This window comes from Melanostigma gelatinosum, assembly GCF_949748355.1.
Source record: "Melanostigma gelatinosum genome assembly, chromosome: 12".
NCBI lineage: Eukaryota > Metazoa > Chordata > Actinopteri > Perciformes > Zoarcidae > Melanostigma > Melanostigma gelatinosum.
This window is the reverse complement of record NC_136645.1, coordinates 4,408,879-4,424,603: the sequence shown is the minus strand read 5'-3', so window position 1 is coordinate 4,424,603 and position 15,725 is coordinate 4,408,879. Positions and strand designations below refer to the sequence as shown.

The 15,725-nt window shown below is 44.6% G+C and overlaps 1 protein-coding gene across 1 annotated transcript in view; it reads left to right on the top strand.

Moving 5' to 3' along the window:
• atrnl1a (attractin-like 1a) overlaps nt 1-15,725 on the top strand; it is a gene marked incomplete at its 5' end in the record, with an annotated part of 181,203 nt that overhangs the window by 155,206 nt on the left and 10,272 nt on the right. The window contains one exon of the mRNA XM_079280116.1: nt 13,184-13,298. Coding sequence (XP_079136242.1) covers nt 13,184-13,298 — 115 coding nt within the window. The remainder of the gene's footprint in view (nt 1-13,183; nt 13,299-15,725) is intronic.

The window sequence follows — 15,725 nt, the reverse complement described above, 5'->3', positions numbered from 1 at the left end:
CACCTGAATTGTATTTGATTAGAGGCAGAAATGAAGTGTGTGTGTGTGTGTGTGTGTGGGGATGATTTAATCTTATCAGTTACAAGCCATTCTCAGTGTATTTCTTTAGGATAAGCCTTTATTCATAGGTTCATTTCAGAATAGTTCCCAAATACTTTTCATGGCGTTTCCTGTGAAATTATAACTTTCTTCTCTGTTTATGTTGAATTGTTTGCTTGCCTGTCGACACATTTCATATTTTTGAGATGTCAGTTGACCTGCTGTGCATCGACTAAAAGACTTCCCAGGTAACCTCGCAGTGAATTCATTTGAAGTGTGCCAAACAAAAAGCACCTTTTTACCCCAAGAATTCATTCCAAATGACGCTACTTTGTTTTCAACAAACCAATGCGTCACCTCGACTGACGATCATCTCCACTGAGTCATCACTTCTTTGGGTTAAAAATAAAGCTGGAGCACACGTGGAGTATAAAGATCCACGTGTTTGTGGTGTGTTTAGTAACATGCTTATGATACCGCCTCCTGCTTCTTGTTAACCACAACCCTCCATATGTTAAATAGCAGTGAAAGCCACTTCATCACCAAGTACATGGCCCCCTTTTCTGCAGCTAAGGGCCACGTCTTCCATTCCCCAACGTGATGGGAACTTTACAGTGCGCCATGGCTGCATTACAGAACAGCGGCATAGTCATCAGCATAAATCGATGATTCCACTGCCTCCTTAAAGTACCGGCGTTACGTCGTAAAGCTGATGAGCCCGCAGCAACTAGCATCTGCACGCCTCCGCCCGGCGGAGGAGCAGTTCCCACCTTACCGCTGATTAACGGCGGTCTCCTGTTTTCATAATGCTATTTAAAGCAAAGAATGAATCAGTTTAATATCTTGTGTTTTAATGTGCCGTGTTTATTCTTCAATTGGAGGGATTTAATATGACTCAGAGAAGAGGGTTTGGTGGGGGGGGGGGAGGATGGATGGACGCAGGGAAGCGGAACGAAGCAGATAAAGGATATTTATGACACCTGGGCGTAATGTATGTGAAGTAGAAAAATACACAACTAAATAGTGATTTACCCACAGTTCATACACACACACCACTGCAGGGCTTATCAGATAACACACCAGCTTTCATGAGGCTGAGAAAAAGAATGAGATATGGTGGAATCACACACGGGCACACACTCATTTGCATTCATCATGGACAATGAATGAACACTCCTTTGGTTGACTTTGGCTTTGTTCACCTGTGGCTCTTGCTGTGCGTCTCACAACGGACCGCCGACTCGCACACACAAACGCATGTTATTAACTCAATAACTCACACCGCTGTCGAGGCTCACACGGCTAAAACAAACCCATTCCTCTTCATGTTCTGTTTGCGCTTTTACAAAAAGGATTTTTTTTTGTTCAGTTCTTTTCATCATCGGGGAGATTATAGAATAATGTCCAGGCCACACGTTGTTTCAGTGGCTGGAGGAGAAGCACCTGCAGCAGCGTCAGCTGAGCAAACGTACCGATGCTCTTCAAGCATCTCCTTCACTGTGACTCGTTGTCCCTTTCTGTTTATTTGTTATCTACCTGCCTCTGCAAGCTCTCCGTCGCTCTGAGCTCTCGCTTTTTTTTCTGAGAAAGAAGTACGAGTGCAGGAACTGAAAAGCATACTCCAGACATACGATACAACAGATCTGAAGCAAGTCAGTTTTATAATTTATAAAACATGCATTTATATGACATGCATACCAGCTAAACATTGTTCAAATAGAACTTCAGTTCAAGTGGAGACTTTCTAATATCAAACAAAGTGTGCGTATGAAAAGCTCAGAGCAATTTTGATGTTGCAGCGTTATGATCTGAGAGAGATCTTTGTCAGGCGTTATCAGAAAGAAGAAGAAGATAAACACATTCATCACTCAGGTGATTGTGATCTGCATGATTGAGAGTCAATCTACTCTCAAGCTGGCCCAATCAGAGCAGAGCTGCCTGATACTCCCACATGGGGTTAGAAAAGAACTAGAAATGTCAAGATCAGTATTAAACAAGCATACATTAAGAATAGCATTAAAGAAACAGTCAAATATATATAATAAATCACAATAACCATCTGAGGAAAAAAACTACTATAGAGAGTAAATACATAGAAAATGTAACAACATAGAATATAGGAATACATTTTTGTCCCAATACAAATATTTACATATATTTTTTTAGGAATGCAGGTTCAGTTAAGTAATTGAGCAAAAGTGTTATCTTAAATACAACACATAACAAGTCAATATTACATCATAAACTACAAGAATCATCAAAATCTTCAAAATGATCATAAAATGTAATATTAAGAAAGAAATAGCAAAAAGAAAAAGTAGAACAATGTAAAAAAACAAGTAATGTATTCGCCCAAATAATGAATTACGATAGCACTCTTTCTAAATCAATATGTCAGTCTGAATTTTGCAAAATGTGTACAAAAGAATGCACAAGGCGTCTGGTTTTCCTTTTCATGGAATAGAGCCAGATGCAAAAGGATTCAAGGTGAACAAGCTGCACTTTTATTTCCCTCCTTCCTCCCCTACAGGGCAGACCGGGAGGCAACAGACAGGGAACATTTTACTCGTTATTTTCCAGCATGTACTGTTCTAATTGTAACTCCACGCTGTCCGTTGTCTCCCTTTTTTGAACCTTTATCTGAACATCGTTTCATTTGGTGTGTGGTCCATCCAGCTTTCTACATCTCACCTTATCTCCCTTCTTTCCTCTCCCTTATTGGTCCGCCCATCCCTCTGCCTTCCTCTCTCCTCTCTCACTCTGTCCAACATAGTTTAGTGCCAGTTTCAGGTTCAGCTGACCAAGCAGGCGCGCCCATTAAGTCCTGAACACTCAGTGAAGGCAGTGTGTGTGTGTGTGTGTGTGTGTGTGTGTGTGTGTGTGTGTGTGTGTGTGTGTGTGTGTGTGTGTGTGTGTGTGTGTGTGTGTGTGTGTGTGTGTTCAAATACCGTCTCTGGTAGACGTATTTGCATCACTGCCGGTAATAGGTGAAGATGTGTGTGCACATGTGTGACTTAACAGACCTTAAACCGTCTGTGCAGGCAACGAGCAATGTGTTACATATGACACTCACTAGCAAAGAGGTGAAGCACAGTTCATCTTGTGTTTGAATTCGGAAAAACGAGATCAAAAGGGACGAGTCTAAATGTAGGAATCGGGTGAGGAGTGTGGAACAATGCAATAGTGTGGTACCTGGCAACCATATTCGTTGTTATTTCGGCCATTTCCTCGGTGTACAGCCTTTTCTCCTCTGCCCTCTTAATGATGAGTGTTTCTCTGTTCTCCTCTTTTGTCCTTGATCGATACCTCCACTCCTCCTCCACTCCTCCTCCACTCCTCCTCCACTCCTCCTCCTCTGCAAGCCGTCAATACTGAAAATGGAGGGAAAATGCAGTTTTGTTTCCGGAATGATGATGGCCTTTGGAGCATTGTTAGGCGCGTTCATGTGCACAAGTGTGTAGACGTGTAGTGTGTTTACCTTTTATACTGTACAAGAGCGTGTGTGTGTGTGTGTGTGTGTGTGCGCAGTTAGGTATATATATCTGTGTGTGTGTGTGTGTGTGTATCCTCCCCTGTGGAAGCAACTATACATCCTTGGCAGCCAGAAAACACATTCATCTTTCCAACACTAGTTAAAGGAGAAGTGGAGAGGACAGAAGAAAGTGTGTGTCTTTCTGGAGGAGGAGGAGGAGGAGGAGGAGGAGGAGGAGGAGGAATATACTCCACCTCCCAAATTAAGAAGAGGCAAAAAAAGAAAAGTCTGTCTTTCATGAGGCATTAGAGAGATGATTCATTTGTCGTCTCAGAGAGAGAGGGATGGAGGGAGAACGGGGGAGAGACAGAGAGAGGTTGTGAAGTGGCCCTTCTGTCCTCCCTCGCGGTAATAGGATTGTTCGCTCACCGACTCGCTGATTAAAATGGAAATTCAACGCAACCGCCGGCTCGCACAAACTCACCTCTCTCTCTTTCTACTCAGACACAAACGCGCACATTCATGCAATGTGCTTAGTATGCAGGTGTGTGGAGACAAGGATGTGACCCGGTGTCCCACGCTGAGGACTGGAGGAGAAAGGAGAAGAGGGAAAGACAGACGGGAAATAAACAAGTGGAGGGACGTGATGAAGGAGAGAGAGAGACACATAAAAGACGGAAAGAGGATGAAACAGAGGGTGAAAACAGGACGAAAATATCACGTTTTGAGTTACAGTAACTACTGAAGTGCCGTTACTTGAGTACGGAAGTTGCGTGACAAATAATTGCGTAACAAATAAAAAAGCAAAAGGCTGATTCAACACAACACTGGATCTGGATCCCACTCTGGGAGCCTTCAAACACCGCTAAGCGATCCGCTTGACGAGCAGCCGACTCCGTTCCCACCGACAGAGAGTGCCACTCTGAGCCACCGACTCCCAGCGGAGCAGCTTAAAGCCAGAGAGTGTGTGTGTTTAAAATAATATCATTCCTCATGTCTTCTCCTCATTTCAGCCCTGACATCTTCTCTCTCCCTCGCCATCTCTCCTTCTCCTGTCCTCCACCCCCGTAAACTCCTGTTTTGTTCTCCCCTCCCTCTGTTCTCCCCCTCCTCCTCTCATCTCTGCAGCTACACATGTTTTCTTCCCTTTCGACTGTGTTCTCCATGCCGCCTGTCTTCTCTTCTTCCAAGGTTGTCAAATGCTGATGCTATGTCCCGCCCCTTTGAGTGTCATACCGAGTTACATTGGTGATGTTTGTGACAGGTTTTCCGTACTCTTGCTACATGGTTTACTTAGTTTATGTCGTTATTTTAAGTCCAACCATGACAAAATGTTACTTGACTAACGTTAAGCACCTGTTAACTGTAACGCTGGGCTGCCAAGTGTGTTGGACAGCATCAGAATGTCACTTGTTGGAATGAGAAGGTGTCGTTCATTTCCTTGTCTCCTCTCTTCGATTCCCCCTATCACATTTTCACCTCCTTCTTTCCTCTCCTCTCTCTCTCTCTCTGTTCATGTCCTCTTTTCCCCTCTCCATGTTTCCTGTTCTCTATGCTCCTCTCCTGTTTCCCATTTACATCCTCTCTTCTCCTCTCCTCACATCACCCGTCTTCTTTTCTCCTCTCTTTTCTTGATCTAAACCACTCTGTGTGTCGCCGTGTTCGTACATTATAAAACGTGAAAGTGTGGAGTTGTCGGGATGATGCTGGAGGACGGCCTGCAGGAGGTTGTCACGGAGACAACAGAACGTCCGCTGTGCAGGGCCTTTTCGCTGACTTGTTTACCAGCTGTAGGCGACAACACACTGTTATGAGACGTGACGCACGGCTTTTATGCGGAGCGGGGAAGAAATTGGAGGGGAAGAGAAGGGACAAGGCACACCATATCTCCTGTTGGATCTCTGATTATCAGGATAAAGATACCACTTTGTGCTGGAAAATCTCCTCTCACTCTCAAAGCTGGAAGGGATTTTCTTTTTTCTTAGAAATAACGCAAACATGTCCGCCCGCTCCCTCTGCCTCTCTCTCCTCGGGCTGTGAGCTGAATCCAGATATGAATGGCAAACTGCACTTTTTCCCTTGCTATTCATTATAAGACTACAGCTTCCTCTTAAATGCCACAAGGGAGGAAGAGCGCGGCTGCACACGCCCACTCTGTAGCTCGAAAGGTCAGAGGTCAGGAGGGGTATGCAGTGTTTCTAAATCGGTGGGTTGACAGATTTGTAGCTTTACATAGAGGTTGTCAATCTTTCTACTGTATGAATTGATTGCGTTGGTTATATAGTGAACATAGTGGATGCTCTTTGCATCCACTGTGCCTTGAACCTAGCAGCAAAAACAAAATAAGGCTGCTTGTGTAAGCAGACTAATTGCGTCTTCTGAGTTGCCATTTTGCAACATTAATCCACCTTTCAGGCTCCACCAACATATGTAGAAGTTGTCATCGGGCCAAAGTGTTGGATGTGACCCAAAACAAAGAAGATGCATTTAAAAAGCCCGACTTCAACCAAAAGATTTCCAAATTGAAATAGACATATCAAATAAATTCTGTTATGGATTGATGTGTAGACGGATGCTTACATTGAGAGAAACACGAGCAAAGAATCCTTTAATTAAAAGGAACAGTGTTACTAAAACATGTCCTCACCTAAAGTGGAATATCAGATGGATAAGCACCAAAAATGCACTCCACACACACACACACACACACACACACACACACACACACACACACACACACACACACACACACACACTCTCTCTCTCTGTCTCGCTCCCTGATCAGCAACATTTCCTCTCAATCCAGCCGACTCCCTGGGGAGGACAGCGACAGATACACACAGACAGACAGAGAAGGAAACGGGGGAAAAAAGGAGGTTTTGGATGCGGAGAGGATTGGACGTGACAATTTTCTGCCCCGCGGGGGTGGACATGCATGGTCGGTCTAATCCGCTAAGGATGGCACGACAGGGGGGCACTCTCCACACCTCAGGGGTCAGAGAGTGAAGCTGTGTGTGTGTGTGTGTGTCTGAGATGTGTTCGGCAGGGAGGCCGGTCGGGGTTACAGCGCGTTCAAAGCCTCTCAATCCAACATCAAGCCCTTTGTGTCAGATTGAAGTCACTTGAAATGCCACCAGGGAGGATGACAAAGAAGCGATAATTCACTTTGAGATAACCTTGAGATGTTGGTTTTATATGTCTTTAACATTTGTCAAACCTTGCTTTAATGAAAAAGTAAGCATATAAATAATGCGGTACTGACTGGATAGACTCCTGAAATGAACGATTTTGCCTCAAATTTGGTTCGAAAAGTGGAAAAACCTGATTTGAAGGGCTTTCATGGATAGAAATAACACCATATCACTCAAAACTCAGCAAGCAGGGAGTGATTGTATCGGGATTTGTATGTTTATTTACTCTATTACTAACATAGAAAGCTCAACTCCTGTAGATTCAATCATTGAATCAGAATAAAGGATTGGGGTTTAGATTCGATACCATTCTGTCAAAGCCCAACCTACACACCGGAGCCTCTTTACACACAGGCTCTTTGCTCTGAACGGAGAAGTGTTAAACGTGTAAGATCCAGACAATCAGCATGACAAAGATCCTTCTGTGTACTGAGATTGTGCCCGAGGCTTTCGTCGACGCGAACAAAGATAGTACGAGAGATGCACCTGATACACGAGTTCGAGTGCCTTTTATTTTTTCAGGTTTGTTAAAAAGCATTTGGGTAAAGCTCTATTTAACGCTTAGCTGAATCCAGCACTGAATACAGTACTTTGTGTACGTGTGAGCTCTTTCCCATCCCAGTGCGCAGTGGTTCATGGGTCAAAAGATGTCTGGACGTCTCACTTCAAAACTAGAGCCAATTTGTTCTCAATATTCCTCATCTAGACAACACAAAAACCCTGTTTCAACAAGATCTTCATGAATATATTTCAACATCTAGTTCAGACCTGCTTCACACTGTTGAAGCGATGCTATTATGCCACCCAGACGTCCCAAACAGTCGCCGAGTGGTTGTCCAGCCATGTGTTGATAATGTCACAAAATGAGACGGACAGAAATGGAGAGACGGATGGAGAGAGCGACAGTGAGAGAGAAGGCCATTAGGAGGAAGAGATGGAGAGCGAGAGTGATGGAAGTAATGGGCGAGATGGAGATGCCTGACAGTGAGGAGCGTGAGGGACAACGAGGGGAGCAGAGGAGGCGATCTGGAGGGGAGGAATTCGGAAGGCAGAGGATGGAGATGATTTCTTCACACTAGCCGTGTTACCATTAACATATCTTTTATGCGCATTTCGAAGTATCGCATTAGAAAAGGTGTCAAAATTCAACAAAACTTCCTCAATTGTGCAAAAAAGTTTGTTACGCTCACTTGAGGTGGTTTGAGTGTCGACACACTAAATTAGATGCGGAGTCGCCTTCGTCGAATAAGTTCTGACTTAAACATTTGAAATCAGGTGTTTCCGCTGCGTTCGTTTAGCTCCGCCTCCGGACAGCATGAGGCACGGACAATACTCGCCGACGTGAAAGCAGAATTAAAAGTTGCAACAATTGAAACAAATATCCTGAAGACCTCTCTCCAGGCTTCTCTTTTCTACGGGTCAGGGGACTTGTTTTGACGTCACCATCATGCACATGTTGAGGTTTAGCGCTATTTACCACGGAGTATTCCGCCTGTTGAAAGATATACTGTTCCCCGTGTCCCTCTCCAGATGGGAGTCCATAATAAAGATGATGGATGTAAATGCATTAGTGCTTGTTCATAACTTCCAGTAGAGCCTCAATAATTCTCAGTTGAGATGAGGATGAAACAATGTGTTCAATGCCATCAAGTAGAGTTACACTTTAACTCGTAACTCTCTACGTCTGACGGAGCTCAGTCACCCACAAGCGAAGACAGGACTGCTGCTGAAAGGTGGTGATGGTGCCAATGGCTGCTACACAAGAGAAAGCTCACTTATACATATTGCTTTTATTTTTTGTGATAATTGTGTATCAATTAACAAATGATATAATGTAGTGTTCCTGTCTTTTGTTGAAATGAATGTCATTTTATGTATTTGTTTCGTATTTGTACCAGCGTGGGTTTATTGTAGCACCATCGTGTACTTGTCTGTTCTCTGTATCAGGAGCTCCTGCTTATTTCAAACAACAATCCCTTCCCCACTTGTCTGTGTCTCAGAGCGGATTGTATTCGCATGCCTTGCTTGCTTCCCACCAGTAAATTGCGTACTTATTTGGATGGTTGGTTTTAGGAATTTGCACTTTAACGCAACTGTGATTTTTGCGCCGCTTCATCCGGAACAAAACATTCAGTTGAAAGCTCTGAGAGAACACAGCCACGGAGAAGGAAAGGAAGCAGATATTTAGAGGACGACAAAACCTTTGACTCAATTTATCCGTCATGCTCCTGAAGCAGTAACCCCCCCCACGTGAAAATGCTGCTCAATTGACCATTTTGTTCATCCAGGGGACAAAAATGTGCAACAACTGTTTGTTAGAACTGGAGGGGGAGGAAGGAAGCAGTGAGGAGGGGAGATAAAAGGAGGAGAGGGGAGGTAAAAGGAGGAGAGGGGAGATAAAAGGAGGAGAGAGGAGGTAAAAGGAGGAGAGAGGTGAGACTGACACTTTGTTGAATGACCTCACTTCTGCTGAAACAAATTTGTCCTCTTTTTCTGTTTTTTTATTTTTGATAAATGAAAGAAAAAAGCAAAGAGACAGAATAAATGGACTCAAAAGAAGAGTTAACGTGACCTTGTCTGAGTTTCTTCTTTTCAGGTTTTTTACCGTGGAAGGAATAACCGACAGGCTACTTTCTAGCCACCACCACTTGCATCGCGACACATCGACGTGACAGAAGCTCATTCTTTTCTTACGAGGGTAAAGAACCAACACGATAATGGACGCAAACGTTACTTTACTTACGCACACAGATCAGCACATTGTGTGACAACGCCGCCGTGACGCTGACGCTGTACTCCGCTGTGACGTTAGCCGCGGTCGCCGGGTTGCCGTAGCGCTGTTCTCACAGGAAAAGTGTGATTAACCACGAGACACGTGTCAAGAATGTAAACATTGCAAATCGCTATACCGGCGGGAAAAAACAACTCCTCGTTGAGGATCATCTTTAAGGATTGTTGAAGCAAACAAGTATGAAGCTCTGGCTGATGGCAGTCAGCGGATCCAAGACAGGGAGGGTAACAAGATGCAGGCACACAGAGCACTGCACATTGAACATTACAAATAATAATTCTGAAAGAAACTAAAACTGGCATTCACCAAAAATGGCACCAAACCACTAAAAACAAAAATCTTTCTGGATTCTTTCCAATGATATCGCTCAGTATTGCCAAGTAGCCAATTTCAACATTGCTCACAGTCAGCAAAAACTGTTGTCTGGGCTGAAGTGGCACTTGGTATTTAATGTATAAATAAAATGAAAGAGGCCCTGCTCTCTCTCTCGCTCCCTCTCTCTCTCTCTCTCCCTCCCTCTCTCCCTCCCCCCCCCTCTCTCCCTCCCCCCTCTCTCTCTTAGTGGCTGTCAGCTGAGAAAGCTTTTATACTGGACAGACAGCTCAGCAGGATTCTACTGTTGACTGAAATGGCTACCTGGACTCCACCTCTCGCTTCTCGCTCCCTCTTAATTATCACTTCTCTCTCTCTCTCTCTCTCTCTCTCTCTCTCTCTCTCTCTCTCTCTCTCTCTCTCGCTCTCTCTCTCTCTCTCTCTCTCTCTCTCTCTCTCGCTCTCTCTCTCTCTCTCTCTCTCGCTCTCTCGCTCTCTCTCATTGTGATTGGGTTGGGAAGGAAGCCAGAGAAAGCTCTTACAGTTGTAACATCACGCTGGCTCTGCTTCATCATGTACTCCCTCTATTTCGCTCTCTCTCTCTCTCTCTCTCGCACATCCAAACACACACACACACACACACACACACTCTTACTCACACAAGTATACACTGGCACAAACCCAGCATATGACGATTCAGAAACACACACACTTAAACGTCTCTGCTGTTAGATTTGTCATTTTGCTAAGCAGCCTGTTATTAACCATCGAGATGAAATGGTCCGGGGGGGGGGGGGGGGGGGGGGGGGGGAGTCGACATGCTAATGGAGGTACACACATACATCAGTCCTTCAACCACGGTGTGTTTGTGCAAAACCTCCCAGTAGCTTTTCTTTTTAATTTAATTTTAGATTAAATACAAATAAATGACACATTGTTAACCAAAATCAAAGACACGCCTGTTTTCTAACCTGACTACATCTTGTTGTTTCCATGCTTGAGCGGCTAACGGCAGATACAGACGTGTGCTCTGTGACCGTTGCTTGCCTCAGTGCTCTGCAGGTATCTGAACTGTTTACGTGAGTGTGAGTTTTAATGACCGTGAACACAAGTAACTGGTCATTTCCTGGAGGAAATAGTGTCTCGTAAACATGAGTGTGAGCGTGTGTGTGTGTTCTTTTTTATTCTGGTTTCTGTGTACTGTAGATCAAAGGAACTAGTGGATTGTGACTACACACTCAGACACACATACACACACACACACACACACACACAAACAAACTAAAGTACTGTTGCTTCCCACAGTTGCCGGGTAAATAACAAAGTGAACATTCGTTCTTTGTGCATTTCACGGTCAAAATGTGTGTGTCTTTTACAACAACAAGTTAACATGCTCGTGTTTTCAAACACCTGTTATTTATTTTCCATCATGTCTGTCTCACCAATATTACTCTCTTCATTTTGTCACCGACAAAGCCCCAATCAGAACAATGACTCATTGTTTTGTCTGTGTATTATCGCAATCTGGAGAAAGTTGCTTGTTAGTTAAAGAGTCAGTTGTGTGCGTGCGTGTGTGTGTGTGTGTGTTTTTAGTTCGTAGGGAATTCATCATTTCCTGACACTCTGAAAACACGAGACAAACACGGGAGCCTCTTGCCTCTAATTATGCTGTACGCTCCAGCACTTAAACCTATTAGCACCAGAGGGTGTGTGTGTGTGTGTGTGTGTGTGTGTGTGTGTGTGTGTGTGTGTGTGTGTGTGTGTGTGTGTGCGTCAAGGTGATCCAGGTTGTGTTAAGCTGACTACTTTGACGGCAGCCTCATGTGTTGATGTGTCCTTTAATTACTCTGTAAAGCCTACATGCATGCTGGGTGCTCCACATACCGCAGCACACATCTGTATTTAACGATCTGATCCAGTTCTTAAACGTTTGACAGTTGAGTTCAGTCCCACAGATTATGTTTTAGTGTTTATACTCGGGGGTCACCCGTAGTCATGACATATATGGACAGCCAGTTTGTTCTTTTAAACCTTTATTTACAATAATCCAGCACAGATGGTGTTCTCCTCCAGTGACTTGCTTTATTTATGCAGTTTGACATATTTTACTGTTGGATTTAAGTAGCTCTGCTTCAATAGTGTAACTGTGTTCAACATTCTTCTGTTTGTTAGTCAAAAAAAAAAGTTTAAAGTGTTTATGTCACAACAATGAACAAATCTGCATTAAACCTTCGTCCATGGAAGCCATGGTCTGTTCTTACCCTTAACCAAGTGCTTCAGCAGCCTAAACGTAACAGCATGTGGGACGCAGGGCGCAGACCCCAAGTCTCTGGTGTCAAAACCCTGCACTTTGTAAACCCACCATCAACTGGGTCCACTTCCTCCTGACCTCTGGTGTAGAGTATCACTTCCTGGACTGGGAAATACATCAGCAGGAATCCATAGCCACCAATAACATGTCCTTCAAAACATATGCGGTGACATTATTCTGTGCTATGAAGACTGAATGTAATTTCTATAGGACACAGGGTTGGTCAATGAGATGTGCAGCAGGACAACACAAAGAAATGCATTGAAACATAACCACACATTATATCTGTGTGTGTGTGTGTGTGTGTGTGTGTGTGTGTGTGTGCACGTCTCACTTCCCCACAGACCACAGGGTCTATCTCTGTGACCTCTGTGGTACGGAGTGGCAGAAGGGTCAAACCCGATCAATAGCTCAATGACTCCGCTCCTCGTGCATCCAGATGTAAGGAAACACTATCCCAGCCATTAGACATCATCATACCGACAGTAAGACACCGTATATACAGTAGGCCTGTCCCAAGGGCCCTGTGCAGGATGGTTGTTATAGTATAGGGAAGGCTATTTTTATTTAATTCTTAAATAAGGGCATGTTATTGTGGAAGTGTTCGGTAAATCCATACTATTCCAGTTTTGTCTCGTTTTAGTGTTCACGAAATAGTTTAATACTAAAAAAGAATTGGATTCCATAAAGTAAATGAAACGATTTATGTAGTATTTGTCTCACTAGAATTCTCTCTTGATCACTTGAAAAGTGTCTTCTTTGGGTGGGATGAAGTCAGTGGACATACAAACCTGCATGTTTAGAATCAATGTGATGGCTGATGTCTAAACGTGTGTCTTTGCTCACTTACCTGTCTGCATTTGCTGTGCAGCAGGCGGAGCTCCACAGGATGCAAGTCAGCCTGCTTCCCCCAGCGGGCGGGGGGGCTTTGATCCTGGGGGAGGTGGCAGCGGGCATCTGTATACTGCGGCATGAGCTCTGGTTATCTGCTACATCCTTCAGATAGTCCGGCGTGTACTCATTGTGTACCTGTTTGTTTATCCATGTCTGTGTGTGTGTGCGTGCAGGCAGTGCCGAAGCCCGTAGCCATGGAGCCGTGTTGGGGGAGCAGAGCAGGGGTTCTGACGGTGCTGCTGTATCTGCCCAGAGTCCCATCTGGAATACCTCCACCAGGACAGTCTGGTATGACTCGCACAAACACACACACACGTATACAACATGTACAATGTGTCATGTCATCTCTCTTTTTTGGTTTGATAATTGTTAATCCGTCTCAAATGAGCAGTAATGTTTTTTTAATTTCAAGCAAATTCTGACAATTTTGGGTGATGATGATTTCCATAGGTTGCACAGTTATGGCAATTCTAGTTGCATTGGCGTATTGGCTAGAAATACCTGCAGCTTCTGTTTCCTTTTCATCAACATTGTGTCGGACCTATTTGGTGCCATATCACCGAAACAACTTCCGCAGTGGTGTGTGTGGTTTTTGATGCGAACAGGGAGGCTCACCGATGCATCGCAGACGCATCCCAGATATCTGGTTGCAGAAATATCAGCGTCTGTCGGGGAGCTACAGCCAATCAGAGCGCAAGACACGTGTTGAGGGGAAACCCGGGGGAGGGTTCGCCTTCAACTGTGTGGGCTACATGTTGCGTTTGCAACACGGACCACGGTTGTTGTTGGCTCGATCGGAAAATAGATGAATGGTAAAGACTTGTGGAAATGTCAACCAATGACGACTGAAACAAGCATTATGATGTCACGTCACTTGCCGTGTCACTTCTCGCGTGTGTTTTCCCGGGTTTGACGACCTCATCAGTGACCCATTGTCGCCAGTCAGTCATGTGCTGTGTAAACCACGACAAAATCCAGTTGTGTTGTGCGAGCAGGAGCAATCTGATGACTTTGTGAGTGTGAACTCGGCTTAAGGTGACGCACACTATTATGTCTATCATTGGGAGAAATAGTGCTGCCTCAATCATACTTTGTGCTGATCATTTGGAAAAAGGCAGATGCATAATGACCAGACACTAACCAGAGCTCATGTTCCTTTTTATGATTAAGTGTAACAAATATCATCTCTCCTACTGGGTATTTCTCCTTTTTCATTTGATTGTTGTTGTAAACTGTCAGCTGTCTGCGGTCCATGAAATCCCTCATCGTCGTCATGGTCGGCTCACGAAAACAGTCAACGCCATTTGTGATCCTCTTTACAAGTTGAGCTGTTTCCTGCAGCTGTCCAACAAAGACTCCAGATGTAGCGAGCGGTGCTTCTTGTGCGCCTCGAGGCGGCTTCCCATCAGCTCTCATGTCAAACAGTCTCTGGCAGTTCGAACAAAAAGCAGAGTAAACACACTAAAATGTGATGGCGTCTGATGCCTCATCAAATATGACTCGATGTTTCCCGCCCCTGTCATCGTTAGAGCGTTCCGCACATCTACCCATCGAAGATGGTAAATGGACTTGTGCTTGCGCGGCGCCTTTCTAGTCTTCCGACCACTCAAAGCACTTGTCATTCACTCATCTCGACTCTGATGGTAGGGGGATACCATTCAATGTAATGATCTAGCAGTCACACACATGTGACGCAGTTTGCTGGAGCAATTTGTGGTTAAGTGTCTTGCCCAAGGACACATAGGCATGGACTAGAGGAGCCGATCTACTGATTGAAGGACGACCCACAGTCGCCCCCCTAAGATGGCAGCTTGATTTCTGTGCTCCCTGACGGTTCAGTCAAATAACCCTGAAAACATGACACAAAATACACGAGTGTATACAAGAAGTGTGAAGACTATGTCACGGGGAGGCCGTGGCTCAGAGGTAGAGCGGGTCTTCTTCCAATCGGAAGCTTGGCGGTTTCCATCCAGTCCATGTGGAAGTGTCCTTGGGTAAGACCGCTGCACTAAATTGCTTGGAAGGCTGTGCCATCAGTGCATGAATGGGTGTGAATGTGAATTAGTTTAGTCCTGATTGGCTGGTGGCACCTTGCATGGTTTCCCTTGCCGTCAGTGTGTGAATGGGTGAATGATGACATGTAGTGTAAAGCCCGTTGAGTGGGCTAATCTGATTAACTAGGAAGGACGGGCTCGCAGATATGATCATCAAATTTATGGCATACGTCATCTCCAGTTTCCTGGAGGACCTAGTGAGGGACTGGCTTGATTTTCAATGTGATATGGAACTCAAAATCCCCAAAATGAGCACACGGGGCACTCGCACCCGAACCCATCGACCTACAGGCAACGTACCGGTCCGTCATTGCCAAGTTGGCGAGCTACGGGGCAAAAGAAGAGGTGATCCATAAAGAAGAAGAAAAGGTCATTCTATCGTGGTCCGTTCCTACAGATATCCAGTTACCATCATGCCGCTGCCACAACCAGCCTGGTCCAATGGGAGATCCAACTTGTACTCACAAGAAAAATAGATCATTTACACAAAACAAGACTATTACAAATCCGTAATTTCTACGTTGTTTCACTGCTGGAAGGTGGTTTTGTAGGAAATTCTGCTTAGCTCTCAAACTACACTATTAATGCAGAAAGCAGAAAAACTCCACAGGAAAGCAGCAACATGACGAAGGTTCTGCAGATTGACAATTTCTGGCATACG